Here is a 12,325-nt window from a genome sequence, read left to right on the forward strand (position 1 = left end):
AAATACACAGAAAACAATCCCAAAGAAAATGAGATATATAACCTAAATGATGATGACTTCAAAACAGCCATCATTAAGATTCTCAATGAGTTAAGAGAGAATTCTGACCAACAACTCAACGAGTTCAGGAGCTATGTCACAAAAGAGTTTGATACGATAAAGAAGAACCAAACAGAAATATTGGAAATGAAGAACACAATAGAGGAGATTAAGAAAAATCTAGATGCTCTGAACAGTAGGGCCGATAATATGGAGGAAAGAATTAGCAATTTGGAAGATGGCAATATAGAATTGTTGCAGGCAGAGGAGGAGAGAGAAGCAAGACTTAAAAGAAATGAAGAAACTCTCCGAGAATTATCAGACACAATTAGGAGATGCAACGTAAGGATTATAGGTATACCAGAGGGAGAAGAGAAGGAGAAAGGGGCAGAAAACCTATTCAAAGAAATAATGGCTGAGAACTTCCCAAATCTGGTGAGGGAGATGGATCTTCAGGTGACAGAAGCCAATAGATCTCCAAACTTTATCAATGCAAGAAGACCAACTCCACGGCATATAGTAGTGAAGCTAGCAAAAGTCAACGACAAGGAGAAAATATTAAGGACAGCCAGGCAAAAGAAACTAACCTACAAAGGAACCCCCATCAGGCTATCAGCAGATTTCTCAGCAGAAACTTTACAGGCTAGAAGAGAGTGGAATGATATATTCAAAAATCTGAAGGACAAAAATCTACAGCCGAGAATTCTCTACCCAGCGAAAATATCCTTCAAATATGATGGAGAAATAAAAACTTTCCCAGATAAACAAAAATTAAGGGAGTTCATTGCCACAAAACCTCCTCTTCAGGAAATCCTCAGGAAAACCCTCATTCCTGAAAAATCCAAAAAAGGAAAGGGGCTACAAAACCAAGAGCAGAGGAGATAAGTAGAAGGACAACAACAGAGAGTAGCAGCTCTACATCAGAACAGATTAAACCATGGGACGAGAAACAAAGGAAACTGAAGAAAACCGGAAAACAAGACACAAAATGGTAGTGGTAGGCCCCCACGTCTCAATAATCACTCTAAATGTAAATGGATTGAACTCCCCAATCAAAAGACACAGAGTGGCAGGATGGATCAAAGAACAAGATCCAACAATATGCTGCCTCCAGGAAACACACCTCAGCCCCAAAGACAAACACAGACTCAGAGTGAAGGGATGGAGAACAATACTCCAAGCTAATAATGAACAAAAGAAAGCAGGTGTCGCTATATTAATATCAGACAAGGTAGATTTCAAAGCAAAACAGATAAAGAAAGATAAAGAGGGACAGTATATAATGATAAAAGGGACTCTCCACCAAGAAGACATAACACTTATAAATATATACGCACCCAACACAGGAGCACCAAAATTTGTAAAGCAACTCTTAATAGAACTAAAAGAAGACATCAACAACAATACAATAATAGTAGGGGACCTCAACACACCATTAACACCAATGGACAGAACATCCAGACAGAAAATCAACAAGGAAATAATAGAATTAAATGAAAAATTAGACCAGATGGACTTAATAGATATATATAGAACACTTCATCCAAAAACAGCAGGTTACACATTCTTCTCAAGTGCACATGGAACATTCTCAAGGATTGACCATATTTTGGGAACCAAAGCAAACATCAATAAATACAAGAGAGTTGAAATAATATCAAGCATCTTTTCTGATCATAACGCTATTAAACTAGAAATCAACTACAAGAAAAAAGCAGAGAAAGGTGCAAAAATGTGGAGACTAAACAACACGCTTCTCAACAAACAATGGATCATTGAAGAAATTAAAGAAGAAATCAAATATTATCTGGAGACAAATGAAAATGAGAACACGACATACCAAATCATTTGGGATGCAGCAAAAGCAGTCCTAAGAGGGAAATTCATCGCAATACAGGCTCACCTCACTAAACAAGAAAAAGCTCACGTAAGCAACCTCAAACGACACCTAACAGAACTAGAAAAAGAAGAACAAACAAAGCCCAGAGTCAGTAGAAGGAGGGAAATAATAAAAATAAGAGCAGAAATAAACGATATTGAAACAAAAAAGACAATAGAAAGGATCAATGAAACAAAGAGTTGGTTCTTCGAAAGAATTAACAAAATTGACAAACTCCTAGCCAGACTCACCAAGAAAAGAAGAGAGAAATCGCAAATTAATAAAATCAGGAATGACAGAGGAGAAATCACAACAGACACCAATGAAATACAAGAGATCATAAGAGAATACTATGAAAAACTATATGCCAACAAATTGAACAACCTGGAAGAAATGGACAAATTCCTAGACTCCTACAATCTCCCCAAACTGAATCAGGAAGAAATGGAGAATCTGAATAGACCAATCACAAGCAAGGAAATAGAAACGGTAATCAAAAACCTCCCCAAAAACAAGAGTCCAGGACCAGACGGCTTCTCTGGAGAATTCTACCAAACATTCAAAGAAGACTTAATACCTTTTCTCCTCAAACTGTTCCAGAAAATTGAGAAAGATGGAGAACTCCCTAACACATTCTATGAAGCCAACATCACTCTGATCCCCAAACCTGACAAGGACAACACAAAGAAGGAGAACTACAGGCCGATATCACTGATGAACATAGATGCAAAAATCCTCAACAAAATTTTGGCAAACCGATTACAGCAATACATCAAAAAGATTATACACCATGATCAAGTGGGATTTATACCAGGGACACAGGGATGGTTCAACATCCGCAAGTCAATCAACGTGATACACTACATCAACAAAATGAAAAACAAAAACCACATGATCATCTCAATAGATGCAGAGAAAGCATTCGACAAGATCCAACACCCATTTATGATAAAAACCCTCAGTAAAATGGGTATAGAAGGAAAGTACCTCAACATAATAAAGGCCATATATGATAGACCCACAGCCAACATCATACTCAATGGACAAAAGCTGAAAGCCATCCCTCTGAGGACAGGAACAAGACAAGGGTGCCCACTTTCACCACTCCTATTCAACATAGTACTGGAGGTGCTGGCCAGAGCAATTCGGCAGGAAAAAGAAATAAAAGGAATCCAAATAGGTAACGAAGAAGTAAAACTCTCGTTGTTTGCAGACGACATGATCTTATACATAGAAAACCTCAAAGAATCCACAGAAAAACTATTAGAAATAATCAACAACTACAGCAAAGTAGCAGGGTATAAAATTAACGTGCATAAATCAGTAGCATTTCTATACACTAACAATAAACTAACAGAAAAAGAACTCAAGAACTCTATCCCATTCACAATCGCAACGAAAAGAATAAAATACCTTGGGATAAACTTAACCAAGGAAGTGAAGGATCTATACAATGAAAACTACAAGACTTTCTTGAAAGAAATAGGCGATGACATAAAGAGATGGAAAAACATTCCTTGTACATGGATTGGAAGAATAAACATAGTTAAAATGTCCATACTACCTAAAGCAATATACAGATTCAATGCTATCCCAATCAGAATCCCAAGAACATTCTTCACAGAAATTGAACAAACAATCCTAAAATTCATATGGGGGAACAAAAGACCGCGAATTGCTAAAGCAATCCTGAGCAAGAAAAACAAAGCCGGCGGAATCACAATCCCCGATTTCAAAACATACTACAAAGCTACAGTGATTAAAACAGCATGGTACTAATACAAAAACAGGTCCACAGATCAATGGAACAGAATTGAAAGCCCAGAGATAAAACCACACATCTATGGACAGCTAATCTTCGACAAAGGAGCAGAGGGCCTACAATGGAGAAAAGAAAGTCTCTTCAACAAATGGTGCTGGGAAAACTGGACAGCCACATGCAAAAGATTGAAAATTGACCACTCTTTTTCACCACACACCAAAATAAACTCAAAATGGATCAAAGACCTAAAGATTAGGCCTGAGACAATAAGTCTTTTGGAAGAGAATATAGGCAGTACACTCTTTGACATCAGTTTCAAAAGAATCTTTTCGGACACTGTAACTCCTCAGTTGAGGGAAACAATAGAAAGAATAAACAAATGGGACTTCATCAGACTAAAGAGCTTCTTCAAGGCAAGGGAAAACAGGATTGAAACAAAAAAACAGCTCACTAATTGGGAAAAAATATTTACAAGCCACTTATCCGACAAAGGGTTAATCTCCATAATATACAAAGAACTCACACTGCTTAACAACAAAAAAACAAACAACCCGATCAAAAAATGGGCAGAGGACATGAACAGACATTTCTCAAAAGAAGATATGAATATGGCCAATAGACACATGAAAAGATGTTCATCATCGCTAATCATCAGGGAAATGCAAATCAAAACTACACTAAGATATCACCTTACCCCCGTTAGATTGGCAAAAACATCCAAAACCAAGAACGACAAATGTTGGAGAGGTTGCGGAGAAAAAGGAACCCTCATACACTGTTGGTGGGAATGCAAACTGGTACAGCCACTATGGAAAACAGTATGGAGATTTCTCAAAAAGTTAAAAATAGAAATACCCTATGACCCAGCCATCCCATTACTGGGTATCTATCCTAAGAACCTGATAACAGATATCTCAAGAGTCCGTTGCACCCCTATGTTCATCGCAGCATTATTTACAATAGCCAAGACGTGGAACCAGCCTACATGCCCAGAAACTGATGATTGGATAAAGAAGATGTGGTATATATACACAATGGAATACTACTCAGCCATAAAAAAAGACGAAATTGGCCCATTCACAACAACGTGGATGGACCTCGAGGGCATTATGTTAAGCAAAATAAGTCAGTCAGAGAAAGACGATCTCTATATGACTCCACTCATAGGTGGAAATTAGTATATTGAGAAGGAGATCTGATCGGTGGTTACCAGGGAAAAGGGGGGGTGGGGGGAGGGTACAGAGGGGGAAGTGGTGTACCCACAACATGACTAACAAAAATGTACAACTGAAATCTCACAAGCTTGTAATCTATCATAACATTAATAAAAAAAAAAAAAAAAAAAAAGAATGTTAACTGCAACATTATAATACTGCCAGACTGGAAATAGCCTAAATGTCCATCAAGAGGAGACTAGAATGAGTTACGGTGTTTCTGTACAATGGAATACAGTCCAGCTCTTAAAAAAGGATGAGGTTAAAAAAACAGGATGAGGCAGATCTGGATATACTGATATGGAGTCATGTCCATGATGAACCAGTGACTAAAAAGTAACGAGGTTACAGAATAGACAGAAAAATAGATATCTGTGCCTCAGTTTCCTTCTCTACAAAATGGGGATGATGTTAATACCCATCTATCTCACAGGGTTATTGTAAAGATTAAACCAGTTAATTCCAGTGAAGTACTTTGAACAACGGCTTGCATAGAGATATTTCCATTGCGGGGGTGAGTGTTAAAAGCCTTAAAATGTACTTACACTTTGACATCACAATTCTACTTCTAGAAAGTTGTCTTAAGGAAATAATCAGACAAATGTACAATAATGCAGATTGAAGTACTGTTTAACAGGAAAATAAGTGGAAAGGAGGCGTACATTCAACATGCTATGGTCTGAATATTCATGTCCCCCCAAATTAAGACCTAATGCCCAAGGTGATGGTATTAGGACGTGGGGCCTTTGGGAAGTGACTAGGTCATAAGGGCAGAGCCCTCAAGACTGGAATTAGTGCCCTTTTAAAAGAAGTCCCACAGAGTCCACCAGCCATATGAGGATACAAAGAGAAGTCTGCCACACGGAGACCAAACTGACACTCTGATCTTAGACCTCCAGCCTCCAGAACTGTGAAAAATAAATTTCTGTTGTGTATAGCCACCTGCTCTGTGGTATTTTGTTACAGCAGCCCAAAGGGACTAAGACACAATAATAAGGGACTGTTTATGGAATGTTCTTCCCCCAGATATCCCCAATGCTTGCTCCCTCACTTCCTTCAGATCCCCGACCAAACGTCACCTTATCAGAGAGGCCTTCCCCGATCACACTCCACCCTGCCATTACCCCCACCTTTCCTCACCCTGCTTTGGGGCACCCACTGTCATTTAATACATACTTATTTATTGTCTATCTCTCCCCCCATTGTAAATGTCACATGGTGATACTTGTTTTGTCCACTGCTGTATCCCCAGTGTCGAGAGCAGTGTCCAGCATATTTAATTCAATTAATAAATGTTTGGATAAATCAAGGTAGTTCCACACAATGGAATACTATGCAGCTATTAAAATGGATACGGGTTCACGGATGGGCTTAAGGAGTTGATGAATCTCCTGAAACGTATAAAAAATTTTGTATGCATGTACTTCCGTTAACTTTTAGGGGTAAGGATCTTCTGAAAGAGATTGATGAGTCAGAAAAGATTAAAAAAAAAGAAAGATGGGCACAATAGATTGAATGCAAAGTGCAGATTACAAAAGTATGAATTGTATAACCCCATTTTGTATAAATACATATTTACATATGTGTATATATTATGTATCAGAAATAATAATGGAAGCACACACATGAAATGTTACAAGATGTTTTCTCTGGTTTGTGGGTTTGATTTTTCTAACCCCAACTGCTTTACTTTGGTTTTTTGTTTTTGCTGCAGTGTTTTGTTTTTTAAATAGACTTTATTTTATAGAGTAATTTTAGATTCACAGCAAAACTGAGCAGAAAATATACAGAGTTCCTATATGCCCCCTGCCCGTTCCCCTTTTCCCTCAACAAACCTCCCTCACTATCAACATCCCTGGACAGAGTAGTACATGTGTTATAATCAACAAACCTATGTTGAAATTATCACCCAAAGTCCATAGTTTACATTAGGGTTCATTCTTGGTGTTGTATACCCCATGGGTTTTGACAAATGTATAATGACATGTATCCACCATTACAGTATCATACAAAATATTTTCACTGTCCAAAAATCCTCTGTGCTCTGCCTAATAATTCCACTGCCCCTCTAACCTCTGGAGACCATCTTTTTATTGTCTCTATAGTTTTTCCTTTTTCAGAATGTTATACAGTTGGAATCATATAGTATGTAGCCTTTTCAGATTGGCTTCTTTCACTTATCAATATGCATTTAAGTTTCCTCCATGTCTTTTCATGGCTTGATAGCTCATTTGTTTTTAGCACTGAATAATATTCCCTTTTTAATAGAATATACTTAAAAACAAAATGTGGGGGCCAGCCCCGTGGCCAAGTGGTTGAGTTCACACGCTCCACTTCAGCAGCCCAGGGTTTCGCCAGTTCGGATCCTGGGTGTGGACGTGGCACCACTCATCAAGCCATGCTGAGGTGGTGTCCCACATGCCACAACTAGAAGGACCCACAACTAAAAATACACAACTATGTACCAGGGGGCTTTGGGGACAAAAAGGAAAAATAAAACCTTTAAAAATAAAATGTGGAATAGAATTTCATTAATCATCTGTATTTTCTAAGATTTCTACAGAAAATATATTTTTTCAAATCAAATTTTTATAATTTTGCTTCCATTTAAGATGATGAGGTCAATAATTCCCAGACCTCATTCAAGTTTCACCAATTTTATATGCACTCATTTGTGAGTGTGTGTGTACTTAGTTCTACGCAATTTCATTACATGTGGAGATGTGTAACTCCCACAGTCAAGACGTAGAACCGTTTGATCACAGGACCCCTCATGCTGCTCTTTCATAGCCAGATCCATCTCACTCCCCACTTCTCCCCATCCCTGATCCCTGGCAACCACTAGGCTGTTCTGCATCTCTACAATTTTGTCTTTTCAAGAATGTTATATAAATGAAATCATACGGTATGTAGTCTTTTGAGATTGACTTTTTTTTTTTTTTTTTACTTAGTACAGTTCCCTTCAGATCTGTCCAAGGTGCTGTGTGAATCAACTGTTTGTTCCTTTCTACTGCTGAGCAGCATTCCATAGCATGGACGTACCACAGTTTGTTTAACCATTCACCAGCTGAAGGACACTCATATGAAAAGGTTTGCATTTGAATTAGAGTTTTAAAAGATGAGAGTGATCGCCATATGAAAAACGGGCCTGGATGGGGTGAGGAAGGAAGGAAGACCAGGGAGGAAGCTATTCCATAATGAGGGAGGAAGGTTGGCCGATCAGGTTAGGGTACTGGCAGTGGAGGTGGTGAGGGGTTACTGGATTCTGGATACAACCTGAAAGCGAGCTGGCAGATTTGCTGACGGATTCATTAGGAGGTGAGAGAGAAACGGAGTCAGGGATGACTTCAGGGTTTTTGGCCTAAGCAACTTGAAGAGCAGAGTTTCTATTTTACTGTGAGGAAGAGAAGACTAGCAGAAAGTCAGAAGGTGGTAATTTCTACTTTTCAGACAGGCAAAGAATAAAAAGATTACAAGTCAGTGAGAGTGTGGAGAATGGGAATTCTCATGATGAGAAGATAACTGATTCAAACTTCTCAGGGGGCAATTTGATAGCAAAGTAGAGATATCATCTCTGACCCACCAATTCCTCTTGTAGATATTGATTCTATAGAAATAATGGAGTAAGTATCTGAAAATACAAGTACAAGGACATTTATTTCAGCATTATTTATAATAGAGAAAAATTGGTATCTTAAATATCCATCAATAAAGCACTGGTTAAAAAATCAATTTCAGTACATCAATACATCATACAATGGAATATGATACAGCCATTAAAAAGACTGAAATAGGTCTAAATATTTTGACATGTAAAGATATCTAATGTATATTAGTGACTGAAAGAAAAGTTGTAGAACTTATTTTTGTAAAATAAACAAATAGATAAATACATGAATAGACATTAAATATATGTGTGAGCTATATATTTTCTGCTTGCTTACACATAAATAGAAAATAGTCTGAAAGACACTTTTTACTTTATATGCAATATACTTTGTTTCAATATTCTTCAAATTAAAAAGCAATTACAGGGAGGGGGGAATGGGGAGCGACTGCTCACCAGGTACGGGGTTTTTCTTTCCGGGTGATGAAAACGTTTTGGAGACAGAAGAGGTGGTCATACAACACTGTATGTAACTAAACGCCACTGAATTGGACACTTTAAAGTAGTTAACATTGTTGTGTGAATTTCACCCCAACAACAACAAAAAAGAAATACAAATGGGGGAGGGGAAGCAGGTTTTTACTTAGGTAGCAACATTTTTCTCTCAATACTGATTTGGACATTCTGATATTTGAATCGCAAGCTCTCGCTTAGTTAAACACTTTAAGAGCTGACAGCTTTTAACGACCAAGGAAACAAAAGTTCTTGAAAGCACATTTGTCCTCACCCACTGAGACCAGGCTGCCGTAGATCTCCAGCATCACCTCTTTGTACAGGGCCCTTTGTGCAGGGTCTAGTAGCCCCCACTCCTCCTCGGTGAAGTCCATGGCCACATCCTTGAACGTAACAGGTTCCTAAAACACCAATGAACAGTAATGCCTCTTCAGTGAGCAAGCATCTACACCAGCGTTCGTGGTACAAAGGGTCAACCTGGCAACACTGAGAAGGGAAGGCAGAATCAAAGGGGCTTCAGAGCTCTGCCCCGAGCCATAAGGATAATTAAAAGAATAAAAACAATTTAAAAGATACATATATCTAACATAGATGCTCACCAACCCTACTAATACAAAAGGCTCTTAAAAACCAATTTAAAGGGGCCGGCCCTGGGGCTGAGTGGTTAAGTTCACGAGCTCCGGTTGGGCAAAATCCGGCAGCCCAGGTTTCGCTGGTTCAGATGCCGGATGCGGACATGCCACCGCTCATCAGGCCGTGTTGAGGTGGCGTCCCACATAGCACAACGAGGCATTCACAACTAGGATATACAACTATGTACTGGGGGGCTTGGAGGGACCCAGGATCTGAACCGGCAAACCCTGGGCCACCAAAGTGGAGCATGCGAACTTAACCGCTATGTCACCAGGCCAGCCCCTTAACTCCTATTTTCTAAGACTATATATTATATACTTGAAGGTACCCTTAATATGTATGTTCTGGATACCTATCCACTGTCTTAATTCTGTTTCTCAACTATCAAAAAGTTATTTCCTATATAAAATATTCATAACAGTGAATTAATGCAAAATTGCTAAATCTAGAGATATAGCAACTTTAAAAACAAAGTGGATCAAAATAAATTCCCAGTAATTAGGTATGTGCATACTCTAGCACTCATTTTCAATTCTTAATTATGGGAAGCTTTTGGGAACTGGCTGTAAAAATGAAAATATTCAGGGTGGTCTTGAATATAGGGACACTGCTAATATTTTGACTTGGTCTTGAATATCAGGAGATTGACAAAATTTATTGAGGAGTTTGTTTTACAAATTTACTCAGATACATACATAAAATTGGATTTGTTCTTAGTCAATAATGAATAACCACAGCAGTTATAGTTTGTTATTTTTCTAAAATTTATTCCTAAATATAATAGAAATATGTCATATAAATGCCTAAAACTACAGTTTTTAATGCCCAACCCTAGGTTTTAATTTCAGCTATTAAAGCACAATCAACCTCAAGTGTATACATGGCTGTACCACTACAGATTATGCTGAAAAATCACTTGCAGTGTTGAAACGTTCTCACATCTATAATGATCCTGCACACAGTGAGTAGCAGACACACATAAATTAGCTGCTGATATAAGGGAAACCTCTCAGCCCATGCTCTATTTGCTCTTATGTAAAGAAAGTACAATCTCTGGTTTTTCTTTACATTCCTTGCTTCTAGAATGTCTTTGCAATACAGCTGTACTATTTATTCACTTGGCTTAGGATTTTTCTAAATGCTCCAAACTCTTTTTATATAATAAAAAAAAATACATTGGCAACTCTTAGTCTCTAATCTAGCCCACCAGTTTGACACAGTGCTGGCTTGTATTTCTAGGCTAGACACTTAAATTATGACTTTTTTCCTAGGGTACGTACTGACATAATTACCATTCATCTATGGAAAGAAAATTTGATGTCAAAGCAACGAACACGTCAAATAACCCCCACCTCCCACCCCCACAAAGAGAATCACATTTCGTTTGCTTTTTTCTGATAACAAAAGTGCTAATTATTATAGAAAATAGAGAAAACTACAGAAAAGAAAACAAAATATATAATCACATTGCCCAAAAATAACTACTGCAGTGGTCCCTCCTTATCTGCAGGGGACACATTCCAAGACCTCCAGTGGATGCCTGAAACCGCAGACAGTACCCAACCCTACATACATTGTGTTTTCCTGTATTTACATACTTATGATAAAGTTCAATTTATAAATTAGGCTTAGTAAGAGATTAACAACAATAACCAATAATAAAATAGAACAATTATAACAATATACTGTAGTAAAAGTTACCTTAGATCTTAGCAACCTCAGCATACAATTTTTTTCTTTCCTTATTAAGTGAGAACTTTCACCTTTTCACTTAAAGGAAGCACCTTATGACTTCTGTTTGGCATATCTGAATTGCCAGCATCACTACCCTTGTGCTTTGGGGCCATTATTAACTAAAATAAGGTTACGTGAGCACAAGCACTGAAATACCACGACTATCGATCTGATAACCAAGAAGGCTACTAATGACTATGAGGCAGGTAGCATATAAAGGGTGGATACATTGGGCAAAGGCATAATCACATCCCAGGTAGGACAGAGTTGATGGCAGACAGCATGAGATTTTATCACACTACTCAGAACAGTGTGCAATTTAAAACTTATGAATTGTTTATTTCTGCAATTTTCCACTTAATATTTTTGGATGGCAGTTGACTGTGGGTAACGGAAACTGTGGAAAGTGAAACCATGGATAAGAGAGGACAACTGTACTTACATTTTGGAATATATATGAAAATTTTAAAAATTGGAGATTTTTTTTAACATTTTTGAAAGAAAACATCATGAACATTTTTCCTTATTAGTAAATATTCTTCCACACCTTGTTAATGACTGCATAGTGGTTCACCACGTGGTTATATCATAATTTATTTAAGAATCTCCCTATACTGGACACTTAAGTTGCTTCCCCGTTTTCATTATTGTAATGGTACTGCAAGTGATATCACTGTATTTAAATTTTATACATTCATCAGCTCTTTTTCTTATGGAAAATTCCTAGAAGTAGAATTGTGAGGTCAAAGACTTTTGACACATATTTCCAAAAGCCCTTCAAAAAGTTTGTGGCAAAATGACACTTAATTTAAAAGTATTTGAGAGTTTTGGTTTTACTGGAAATCTCTGCCAATTTGACAAGTGGCAAAAATGCCATTTCATTATATTATAATTAACATCTCCTGGATTACTAGTGAAGTTGAAAAATACCAAATCAGATGGTA

At 37.7% G+C, this 12,325-nt stretch overlaps 1 protein-coding gene across 12 annotated transcripts in view; it reads right to left on the minus strand.

Annotated features, from left to right (window-relative positions):
* The window catches only part of LOC103552557 (zinc finger protein 239-like), a 53,783-nt gene that overhangs the window by 37,036 nt on the left and 4,422 nt on the right, over window positions 1-12,325 (minus strand). For 9 of the 12 annotated variants that reach the window (XR_011537436.1, XR_011537435.1, XM_070610214.1 and 6 more), the window contains one exon: window positions 9,289-9,415. Coding sequence is in view for 7 of the 12 variants with exons in the window: in XM_070610214.1 (XP_070466315.1) it covers window positions 9,289-9,388 (100 nt within the window). In the remaining 5 variants the exon portion in view is untranslated. Of the gene's footprint in view, window positions 1-8,534; window positions 9,416-12,325 lie in introns of those variants that run through there. The other 3 variants (XR_011537437.1, XR_011537438.1, XR_011537439.1) reach the window with 1 other exon arrangement.

This window comes from Equus przewalskii, chromosome 2 (genome assembly GCF_037783145.1).
Source record: "Equus przewalskii isolate Varuska chromosome 2, EquPr2, whole genome shotgun sequence".
NCBI classification, from domain to species: Eukaryota; Metazoa; Chordata; class Mammalia; order Perissodactyla; family Equidae; genus Equus; species Equus przewalskii.